Here is a 12,228-nt window from a genome sequence, read left to right as displayed (position 1 = left end):
CATTAAAAAAAAAAAGAAAGAAAAGACTATCTAGGTTCAAATCCTAGCACTTCTAGTTGTGTGGCTCTAAGCAAGTAACTTAACCTCTCTGGCCTGTTTCCTCATAATGTCAGAGCTTAGTTCAAAAGGTTGAGATGAACATTCAAAGACACCATGGCTGGGATACAGAAGGGCTCCTAAAATATCCGCTGTCATTACCACTGTCGTTATAACTGTAACCCAGATAAAAATGGCAGACGCAGGCGTATGTAATTATTTCCATAACCTTTATTACCTTTAAATTCCTCCCTAATTTCAAATTTATATACTCAGTAGCAGGGCACCTGGGTGGCTCAGTCGGTTAAGCGTCTGACTTCAGCTCGGGTCACGATCTCATGGTCCATGAGTTCGAGCCCCGCATCGGGCTCTGTGCTGACGGCTCAGAGCCTGGAGCCTGCTTCCGATTCTGTGTCTCCCTCTCTCTCTGCCCCTCCCCCGTTCATGCTCTGTCTGTGTCTCAAAAATAAATAAAAACGTTAAAAAAAAATTTTTATATACTCAGTAGCTACCGTTAATGTCTTCTAAATGCTAGGGAAGTACAACACTGAAATGTGTTCTAAATGTTAGGGAAGGAGAAAGGTGAGATGCGGAGCGCACAGTGACACAAAAGAACTGTCAGTCCCTTCCAGAGAAATGAGTTTATAAAAAAAGCATCACCTGATGTGGCTTGCCCGCTCGCTGAAAAAAATCACAGTAAATGTACCCCAACAATCCTTCGGATTCATGAACCACAGCCTGGAAAAAAAGTACATTTAGGGGTGAATCAGAAACTAACAGTGGAAAAACATCCCTAATAAGAATCCATATATAAAACCCCCATCGCTGTGACCACGTCCACTCGGTTACATCGCACATCCCGCATCATCTCAAACCAGATTCCGTTTTCTCCTCCTCTCTCAGAGGATTTTGATCTGGGGATTCTGTCAGGAGAGGACACCTCCTTGTTCGAGCCCTTCATCCAGACCGCCAGCACCCTACGCCACGGCCACCAAACCCCGCTCTTCAGACTGTCCACAACCTCCCCATACACTTGGGGGTAAGCTCTGGCTGGACAGCGTTAGACCTCCATCTCACGATGAGCATTTATGCCCCCAAATGTTAACCCCTGAATCCAGACACAACAAAAGCTGGCTCCTGGCTTCAGCTGAAGACCAGTCATGTCCTTTATGCCCCTCCCTCCAACTGGGCCTGTAAAAGACGCACGGCCTGTGGAGAACTCGACAGCTGGCCTCCAGCTCGCCTCGTCCGCCTTGTCACAACTTGAGGGTTCTGCCACGGGGAACCTCAGCTTTACGCCTCCCAACCTTCTCCTTGCATTTTGTCCTTTCACTCCTGTTACCAGTTTTTCTTTTACTCTATCTCCGCACTTGACCGGCCTCCGCCACTCTGTGAAGGACGCACTCCACAAACAGGTAGTTCGGGCGGTGATGAAGCGTGCTCCTACCCGACCCTTTCGCTTCCGTCACCGCGCCTATCTCCCGGAAGGCAGCCGGGAGCCCCTGAGGTGGCGTCCTTCTCTCCACATACAGGGAAGGGAGCAAGTGTGGGACGCACACAGGCAGGAAGTCAAACGGCCTAACAACACAGAGCCTTTCTGACAGACAGATAAGTCAATACCGCCTCATAATCTTAAAAAGAGGAAAAAATAAACATATTCACGTCTCAAATACAGGGGGCCCTAACTGGAGAAGGGTGGACACCAGGCTCGAAGTTATTATCAAAGAAGTCAAACCAGAGCACGGGAGAAAAATCAATATATTATGCAAATTATATATATATATATATATATATATATATATTGCTCCCACAAGATGGGAAGGGGGTTGGGGAAAAAAGTACAAGTGACAGAGGCCGTGGATTCTGGAATTAACCGAAAGCGACACCGAGCAGTGCAGGAACGTGGCAAGTAATGACAAATGTCCCTTGAACCAGAATCGGTCAACGTAAGAAGGCTCAACGTTCCAACAAGTCCCTACGCTTCGCAGCTCTGTGTCTATCGATCCGAGGCAACAACCGATTTTAGAGAAAACTGGTGCTTTGTGCAGTGTCCCAAGTCGGAAGTGGTGATCTGGATTTTCTGGTGAAACGGAAATAAGGGGAGACAGGCTCTGCGAGGGCAAGGCTCACTTGAACGTGGAACTGCCAGAGGCTCCCTACCAGGCCCGAGAGACACGCGGGGCGACCCCGCACGCTTACCAGTTTGCGGACGCCCTCGCACCACACCTCTCCTTTCGCGGGCTGCTCGGCATACAACGTAATCCCTAACAGTCTGCCAAACAAAGTGTTGAGGCCTTCCATGCACGCTCCAAGGGAGAAAAATGGACAATACAAACTGGGCTCGATATTGTACCTGAAAGAAAGAAAAGAGGTTCAATGGTATTTTTGTTTACTGCAGTTTCTTTACGACCACAGCTGGAAAGAATGGTCCAGAATAAGAAGAGGTGCTTGTTCTGTGTCCCCTCCGTGGAGTTAACAAAATATGTACTTATGGTGACAGAAGGTAGCTGGAGTTGTGATGAGCATAGCATAACTTGTCAAATCACTATGCTGTGCCCCGAAACTACCCGAGCTCTTGCGTGTCAACTGCACTTCAATAAAAAATAATTAAAATAAAAACATATATATACACAAACTTACATGGAAAACAGACGCAAACTTACGCTTACTACTAAATGGGGGCTTGGATTTAGTGAGCAAGTGTAAATTATACCACAAGGGAGATTTTGGCTTCAGAAATCCACAAATATACAACGTAGTTCCTGACCGATTTTTCATAAAAATAGACTCTCGCTGGTGCAAGGTACGTCGGCAGCCTAGTGCCCCCGCTCACTGATTCACACGCTTGTGCAGGCTGCCGAGACAGCTGCTGGATGCTGGAGGTAAGGAATGGGGGGCGGGGGGGTGCCTGTAAGGAGCTCACTGTGAAGGAGGCAGACAGGTGGAGGGACCACCCTGGTCTTCCCGGCCTGGGGCAGCACAGAGTAGGTGCTAGAGGTACTGCGGGAGGGCTGAGTGAACGACCCAGACAGCGGGACAGCAAGAGGGGTGATGACTTCACTTGGGGAGGGCAGCGTAGAGACAGGAAGGGGTCACAGAAAGGAATTCAGAAACGGGAGTCCGCTGGCTGGGGTGCGGATGGGGATTAAGGGCAGGGTCGAGTAATAAAGAAATTCCAGGGAGAAGCCACAGTATGAAGTCATGAGACAACCTGGTAACTTCTACACCAGGTGGCTAATCAGGAGCGAGTTCAGGACGCCGGGGATAAACGGGAAGGGAGAGGGAGGCACACGTGGGCAGCGTCCAGAGAACTGAGGGCCTCACGCGTAAACCTGAGCGGTTGGGATCTCACGCTGTACGCACAGCGTCCCTCAACCTTTTATCACGTACCCCAATCGCTAAAAGAAGTCCTGAGTATTCAACCTTGATATATGTATATTTGTAAATCACATGTGCGTGCTGTTGTTCTACTACATTCCAAGACAAAAAAAGATCCATTCTTACAAGCTGAAATAAAGAAAAATAAACCTAAACAGAATTTCTAGTGCTGTATGTCCATACTCTCAGTGAACTGCTTACAGAATGGGAAACAGGAGACTGCCTCTGCAGGCAACAGAGAGGCAATGCGATGCTTTCTGGAACACTGCCAGGTGGACACCGTGGCGGGAGGAATGCAGGAGCGGCAGAGAGAAAAGACGGTAAACTAGGGTCCGAATATAAGCAAAAGCGGTGGGGCAAGGATGAAGAGGCAGTTTTCAATTTGTTTTTGCTGGGCGATGAAAACGTTCGGGGCTGTGTGAGCGAGAAAGGAAGGTCTAGAATAACACACAGGGTGCCGGCGTGAGGAAATGCATGGATGGGATGGCAGGGTCACGAATCAGAGCGCCAGGCACAAAGAAAGAAAGAAGGGAGTGTGGGTAGGTTTGTGGGAGAAGAAAGGAGGGTGGGGTGCAGTCGGGGGAGAAGGACGATGGATTCGCAGAGAGCAAATTCAATTCTGGAGACACTGATTGTGAAGTGCCCATAAGGTGTCAGATGCTCAGGATGTTGAAACTGAGACTTGCTCGGGTGTCAGAGCTGTGGGAGAAGAGCAGTCACTGGGGAAGGGGCCCAGCAGCGGATCTTCCAGATGAAGAGATGCAAAGGAAGACAGAGAAGAAAAGTCAGAGCTGTCAGGGCACTGAAAGAAGGGACATCATGGAAACAGGGGAGAAAATGTGTTGTAAAAGCAGGAAATAATGGAGGTTTCCGGTGTCTGGTCCGGCACGTAAGGAGCCCGGAAGGCATCGCTCCATCCGGAAGACAAGAAAAATGCTCAACCAACTAAACATCAACAACTCTTCTTGTGTCCAGCAGAGAATTGAGGTCACAGAACAAACTGCTGCCCCCCAAATTATAAAGATGCTTGTCTGCTACAGAGAATCACAGTTCAGAGAACTCTCCAGTATATATAGACTAGCACCAAGGAGGAAAATTTAGACTATAATTGACAAATTGCTGGAGGCTCAGTGTGGACAAATCGGAGAATTCAAAACTCTAGGGAGGCTCAGTTTAAGGGAGGATCCCCACACTTTTATGAGTTTTTACCTCTGGGAGCCCTACCAGGTTCTCACAAGATGGAGAAAAATTCTCCCAATGCTTCCAGCGGGGGGGGGGGGGGGGGGGGGGGGGGAGTAAAAAATTGGCATTTTGAAATACACCAGGGCACTGTGTTATTCTTAATAAGGCTGGCCTCAAAAGAAACGATCTTACCAGAGCCTAACTTACCTAGAAGAAAAGAGATATGCAGCCCAATCCCCCTGTCTCATGAAAGCAGAAAAGGGGAACTGAAAAGCACTTGTGAAAGTCAGAGCCCAGGGGCACAGGCTCCATAACAGACTGAGACCCGATCACAGGACTACAGAAGGCATCCCTCCCCTACACCCTCACCACCAGGGCAAGTGGGGATCCCGCAAAATAACAGGAGAAGACAACTGAAAAACTGCACATCTCACACCTTATTAAGTAGAAGTCTCCAGGGAAACCCAAACACAACATGGGAGACAGAAAAGGAAAAAAAGAAAAGAAAAAGTTTGGCCTCTGCTACCGCAGCCACTATAAAAGCAAACAAAGCCTCACTAACTCGTAGCCAGTGAGTAAATCATACCCAACTTTCTGCAAACAATTTCAAGTCACGATCAAAGACGAAGGCTTCAGCCTGAAGAAACAGAACAAACCTTCAGGTACATTGGAGACGTTAGAATAACCAGATTGAGAATTCAGAACGGCGATGATTGACATGCCAAGGAGTCGAGGGAAATACACAAGATTCATGGGTCGTGTAAACAGCCAGAGGGAAGTCCTAAAAAAGAATCAAGAGGAGGGGCGCCTGGGTGGCTCAGTTGGTTGGGCGGCCGACTTCAGCTCAGGTCACGATCTCACGGTACGTGAGTTCGAGCCCCGCGTCGGGCTCTGTGCTGACAGCTCGGAGCCTGGAGCCTGTTTCAGATTCTGTGTCTCCCTCTCTCTCTGACCCTCCCCTGTTCATACTCTGTCTCTCTCTGTCTCAAAAAGAAATAAACGTTAAAAAAAATTTAAAAAAAAAAAGAATCAAGAGGAGACGCTAGAGACACATAACAACGTAACACAGAAGAAGGCAGCTTCTGTCCTGCTCGTCGGGAGACTGGGCATGGCCGAGGAAGCCATCCGTGAGCTTGGAGAAAGGTCAATAAAAACCTCCAAGGGTATGACACAGAGAGAAAAAGGATGAAGAAGACGAGAAGACCCAAAGAGTTGTGGGACAGTTACAAAAGAGGTAATGTACGTGTAATAGGAACTAGAGAAGAGCCTGCTTTCAAGCCTTAGAAGGGAGCAGAGCCAGGATAAGGGCAGGCCTACGTCTGCTGCGCTAATGAGCCAGGGCCCTTCCTGCCATTCCACAGGTTGTCGGCTTTTCCTGCTCCGGCCCACGGGACCGTGAAGAACCCATGGCTGTGTGTGGGCTGCCGCGACGGGTGTCTGGCTCCTTTCATATGGTTCTGTCCTCGCTGTCCACAAAGCGCTCCCCTCTCTGTGATTCTGTCCTCTGGACTGAAGGGCCTTGGCCTCCATGGCCTCCCAGCTCTAATTAGGGGCTCTGCCAGGGAGACCAGCACGACCCTTGCCGACCCCGCAGCTCGTCTTTGGAACGATTTGGAAGTTCCTCCAAAAAGGGAGCTGAGGCCCCTGCAGGGGTCACCTGTTTGTCTTCCCTCTTTCAGGGAACACGGGCTGACATCCGAGCATCACTGCCTCATACTTTTGATCAGACTGTGTTTAGTCGTGCAGGCAGGAGGTAAATTTGGCTCCTGTTACTCAAGGTAGGGCAGAAGTCTCCTTGTATTTGAGGGCGCCTGGGTGGCTCAGGGGGTTGAACGTCTGACTCTTGATCTTGGCTCACAGTTCGTGAGATCGAGCCCCGTGTCAGGCTCCAAGCTGTCGGTGCGGATTCTCTCTCTCTCCCCTCTCTGCCCCTGAAAAAGACTGAATGGCAGATATACTAGACAAAGACTTTAAAGCAACTGTCTTAAAGATGCTCAAAAGCTAAAGAAAGATGTGAAGAAAGTCAAGAAAACTGTGTGAACAAAATTAAAATATCAATAAAGAGACAGGAAAACCTAAAATGAAACCAAAAAGAAATTCTAAAGCTGAAAGGCACAATAACTGAACTGAAGAATTCACTGAAGGGAAGCAAAGGCAGATTTGAGCAGGCAGAAGAAAGAAACAGTGACATGAAGACAGGAGAATGAAAATTATAGAGGCTGATGAACAAAAAGAAAAAGGATTGAAGTAAAGAGAGCCTAGAGACCAACGGAAAATCATAAAAAGGACCAGCATACAAATCATGGGAGTCCCAGTAGGAGAAGATAGAAAAGGGCAGAGAAAACATTTGAAGAAATAATGGCTGATAAGTTCCCAAATTTTAAGAAAGACAGGAATATAAATATCCAAGAAGCTCGAAAAACTCCAAGAAAAATGAATTCAGACACCCAAACCAAAACAAATAATAATCAGACTTTCAAAAGCCAAAGATGAAGGATGAATCTTAAAAGCAGCAACAAAAGCAAATCATCACATACAAGGTATATTCAATAAGATTTTCTGCATATTTCTCATCAGACACTTTGGGAGGCCAGCCAATATATTCAAAATGCTAAAATAAAAATACTCAATCAAGAGTCTATATCTGGCAAAACTATCTTTTAAAAGTGAGGGAGAAATCAAGACATTCCCAGATAAACAAAAGCTGAGGAAGTTCAAGACTACTAGACCTGCCCAGCAAAAAAATGACCAAGGTGAAATTTAAGGACACTAGACAGTAACTGAAACCATATGAAGACATAAAGATCTCAATTAAGGTAAATGCATGAGAAGTTACAAAAGCTAGTATTATTGTAACAATGGTTTGTAACTGTATTTTCTGTTTTCTACAGGACCTAAGAGACCAACCAATACGTTTAAATTAAAAAAAAATCATTAATGTAAAATCTAATATTACTGTAACTTTGGTTTGTAACTCTAAATCTTTGAGTTTCTACATAAATGAGGAGACTAATGCAGTTGAAAGAATTGTTGGTTTATGTTGTTGGGCACACATGTGTAAAGATGTAATTCTGTGACATCAACCACTGAAGGGAGTAGGGACAGAGCTGTGCAGGACACTTTTCATATGTTATTGAAGTTAAACTGCTGTAAGTTAAAATTAAAATGTTATAATTTTAGGATGTTAAATATAATCCTCATGGCAACCATAAGGAAAATAACTATAGTTATTATGGTTTGGGTGTCTGAATTCATTTTTCTTGGAGTTTTTCGAGCTTCTTGGATATTTATATTCCAAGAAAATTACAAAGGAATATAGACATTTCATTATAAAAAAAAATCAACTGAACACAAAAAAAGACAGAAATGAGGAAAATGAAGAAATAAAAGTCTATAAGCGACAGAGAAAACAAATAGCACAATGACAGAAATAAGTCCTTTCTGATCAGTGTTTGAAATGCAAATTGATTAAACTCTCCAATCAGAAGACAGAGATTGGCAGAATGGATAAAAACACATGATCCAACTAAATGCTGTCTATAAGAGACGCACTTGAGATTCAAAGACGAATGGGTTGAAAGTAAACGGACAGAAACACATAGTCCATGGAAATAGTAACCAAAAGGAAACAGAAGTGGTTATGCTAATATGAGACTAAATAGACTTTAGATCCAAAGATATTAGAAGAGAAAGGAAGGCACAATGCATCAAAGGTTCAATAGAGCAAGAAGATACAACAATTAAAAACATGTACACAATGACAGGCCATCAAAATATATGAAGCAGAAATGGAGAGAGCTGCAGGGAGAAACAGACAGTTCTACAATAACAGAGACTTCAAAACCCTACTTACAATAATGGATATAACAAGACAGAAGACAAATAAGGAAACAGAAGACTTAACACCATAAACCAACAAGATCTAATAGTTATATACAGAACACTCCATCCAATAACAGCAGCACATTCTTCCTACATGCACATGGGACATTTTTACAGGACGGACCATATGTTAGGCCACAAATTAAATCACAATAGATTTTAAAAGACAGATATACACAGCATCTTCTCAGGTCACAACAAGATGACGTGAGAAAACATGAAAAACTAAAACAATCACAAACTGTGGAAATTAAACAACAAACTTTTAAACAATCAATGGAGAAAGAAGAAATAGCAAAGGAAATTAGAAAATACCTAGAGATAAATGAAAATAAAAACACAACATACCAAAACTTATGTGAGGTGTCAAAAGTGGTGCTAAGGGGGAGATTTATAGCTATAAATGCTTACATTTAAAAGAGAGAGGTGGGGCGCCTGGGTGGCACAGTCGGTTAAGCGTCCGACTTCAGCCAGGTCACGATCTCGCGGTCCGTGAGTTCGAGCCCCGCGTCGGGCTCTGGGCTGATGGCTCAGAGCCTGGAGCCTGTTTCCGATTCTGTGTCTGCCTCTCTCTCTGCCCCTCCCCCGTTCATGCTCTGTCTCTCTCTGTCCCAAAAATAAATAAACGTTGAAAAAAAAAATTTTTTTTTTAAAGAGAGAGAGATCTCAAATCAGCAACATAAATTTACAACTTAAGGAATTAGAAAAAAGAAAAACTAATCCCAAAGCTAGCAGAAGGAAAGAAATAAAGATTAGAGATAAATGAAATAGAGAACAGAAAAACAGAAAAAAAAATCAATGAAACCAAAAGCTGTTCTTTGAAAAGATCAACAAAATTGATAGCCTTTAGCTAGGTGGACTAAGGAAAAAAGAGAGAAGACTCAAATTACTAAAATCAGATACAAAAGTGGGGGCATTCCTGCCAATTCTACAGAAATAAAATTATGAGAGCACTATGGACAATTATACACCAAAAAAACTGGATATTCCTAGAAACACAAAAGTTACCAGACTAAATCATGAAGAAATCAATAAACTGAACAGACCTATAAACAGTAAGGAGATTGAATCAGAAAGCACAAATCTTTTAATAAAGAACCCTGGACCAGATGGTTTCACTAATGAGTTTTCAAGAACTAACACCAGGGGCACCTGGGTGGCTCAGTTGGTTAAGCATCCAGCTTCAGCTCAGGTCATGATCTTGTAGTTGTGCGTTTGAGCCCCACGTTGGGCTCTGTGCTGACAGCTCAGAGCCTCGAGTCTGCTTCAGATCCTGCGTCTCCCTGTCTCTTCGTACCCCTCCCCCTCCCATGCTCTCTCAAAAACGAATAAACATTAAAATTTTTTTTAAATAAATAATAAAGAACTAACAATCCTCTAAACTTTTTCCAAAAATTAAAAAAGGAGTACTACCTAACATTCTATGTTAGAGAGCATTACCTTGATACTAAAGCCAAAGACATTATAAGAAAAGAAAATTATAGGACAATATCCTTGATGATCATCAATGCAAAAATCCTCAACAAAATATCAGCAAACCAGATTCAACAGTAAACTAAAAGGACCATACACCCATATACCACAACCCAGTGGGATTAATCCTGGAATGCAAGGATAGTTCAACATATGAAAATCAATTGATGTAATATGCCACATCAATAAAATGGAGGGAAAAACCTGCGTGATCATCCCAATTGATGCAGAAATTGATGTTGACAAAATTCAACACCCTTTCATGATAAAAACACTAAACATATTAGGAATACAAGAAAACTAACTCCATGTAATAAAAGCCAAATATAAAAAAGCCCACAGCAAACATCATACTCGATGGCAAAAACCTGAAAGCTTTTCCTCTAAAATCAGGAACAAGACAAGGTTGCCTGCTTTCATCACTTCTATTCAATGCAGTACTGGAAATTCTAGACAGAGTAATTATCTTTTTGCAGATGATACAATCCTATATGTAGGAACTAACTAGTAGTATTATTTATAAGAAGTAATAAGTTCAGCAAAGTAGCAAGAAAACAAAGTCAATACAAAAAGAATCAGCTACATTTCTATACATGATGAACAATGTGAGGAGGAAATTATAAAACAATTCCATTTACAACAGCATCAAAAAGAATAAAATACTTAGGAATTAATCAAGGAAATGAAAGACTTGTACAATGAAAACTACAAAATACTGCTGAAAAAAAATTAAGGAAGACATAAATAAATGGAAATACATCCCATGTTCATGGATTATAAGACTTAATACTGTGAAAGTGTCAGTATTACCCAAAGCAATCTACAGATTCAGTGGGATCCCTATCAACATCCCAATGGCTTTTTTTGTGGAAATGGAAAATCTCATCCTAAAATTCACATGAAATCCAAGAGATTCCCAAACAGCCAAAACAATCTTAAAAAAGAACAGAACTAGAGAACTCACACTTCCTGGTTTTAAACCTACTACAAAAGTAACACAATGGACACAGTGTAGCACTGGCCTAATGGCAAACATACACCCTTGCATATACAGTCAAATGATTTTCAACAAGGGGTCCAAGACCATTCGGTCTTTTCAACAAACCGTGATGGGAAAACAGGATATCCACATACAAAAGAAGGAAGGTGGACTGTTACCTAACACCATATACAAAAATTAACTCAAAATGGATCAAGGACCCAAATGTAAGACCTAAAACAAAACTCTCAGGAGAAAACATAAGATAAAAGCCTCGTGATGCTGGATATGGCAATGGTTTCTTTTTTTTTTTTTTTTTTTCTTTTTTTTTTTGAGAGAGAGACAGAGCGTGAGCAGGGGAGGGGCAGAGAGAGAGAGGGAGACACAGAATCCGAAGCAGGCTCCAGGCTCTGAGCAAGCTGTCAGCACAGAGCCCAATGTGGGGCTCAAACCCATGAACTGTGAGATCATGACCTGAGCTGAAGTCAGACACTCAACTGACTGAGCCACCCAGGCACCCCTGGCAATGGTTTCTTAGATATGAAACTAAAGTCAAAGGCAACAAAGGAAAAAATAGACAAACTGGGCTTCACCAAAATTTTAACAATCTCTACATCAAGAGACACTATCCACAGAGGAAAAAGGCAACCCACAGAATGTGAGAAAATATTTGCCAATATTTGCGAATAAAGGATTAATATCCAGAATATAGAGAACTAAAACTCAACCCAATTCAAAAATGGGCAAAGGACTTGAACTGAAATTTCTCCAAAGACATACAAATGACTCATAAGCACATGAAAAGACACTTAACATCAACATCTGCCTCAACATTTGCAACAAATGCAAATCAAAACTGCAGTGAGAAACTACCTCACACTCATTAAAACAGTCAGTATGCAAAAAAAAACAAAAAACAAAAGCAAACAAAAACCAGAAAACAGTGATGTTGGTGCGGATGTGTTAAAACTGCAACACTTGCACACGGTTGGTGAGAATGTAAAATGGCACAGCCACTGTGGAAAACAGTATGGCTCCTCAAAAAATTAAAAATAAAATTACCGTATGATCCAACAATTTCATCTCTTGACATGCAACCAAAAGGAACGGAAAGCAGGGTCTCTAAGAGATATTTGTACATGCGTGTTCACAATATTACTCATAAAAACTAAAACATGGAAGCAATCCAAGTGTCTGTCTACCACTGAGATAAGTCAAATGTGATGCGCGCGCGCGCGCACACACACACACACACACACACACACACAGGAATATTACTTGGCCTGAAAAAAGAAAAG

The 12,228-nt window shown here is 43.0% G+C and overlaps 1 protein-coding gene across 4 annotated transcripts in view; it reads right to left on the bottom strand.

The window, feature by feature from the left end:
* The window catches only part of MIPEP (mitochondrial intermediate peptidase), a 162,333-nt gene that overhangs the window by 105,244 nt on the left and 44,861 nt on the right, over positions 1-12,228 (bottom strand). For all 4 annotated transcript variants that reach the window (XR_015254115.1, XM_086715155.1, XM_086715156.1 and 1 more), the window contains exons 11-12: positions 2,236-2,389; positions 697-774 (exon numbers count right to left, since the gene is read on the bottom strand). Coding sequence is in view for 3 of the 4 variants with exons in the window: in XM_086715155.1 (XP_086571281.1) it covers positions 697-774; positions 2,236-2,389 (232 nt within the window). In the remaining variant the exon portion in view is untranslated. The remainder of the gene's footprint in view (positions 1-696; positions 775-2,235; positions 2,390-12,228) is intronic.

The sequence above is a fragment of the Puma concolor genome, chromosome A1 (assembly GCF_028749965.1).
Source record: "Puma concolor isolate L17-30 chromosome A1, mPumCon1.1.hap2, whole genome shotgun sequence".
NCBI lineage: Eukaryota > Metazoa > Chordata > Mammalia > Carnivora > Felidae > Puma > Puma concolor.
Note: the sequence above shows the minus strand (reverse complement) of the source record. Positions and strands in the feature narration are given on the sequence as shown.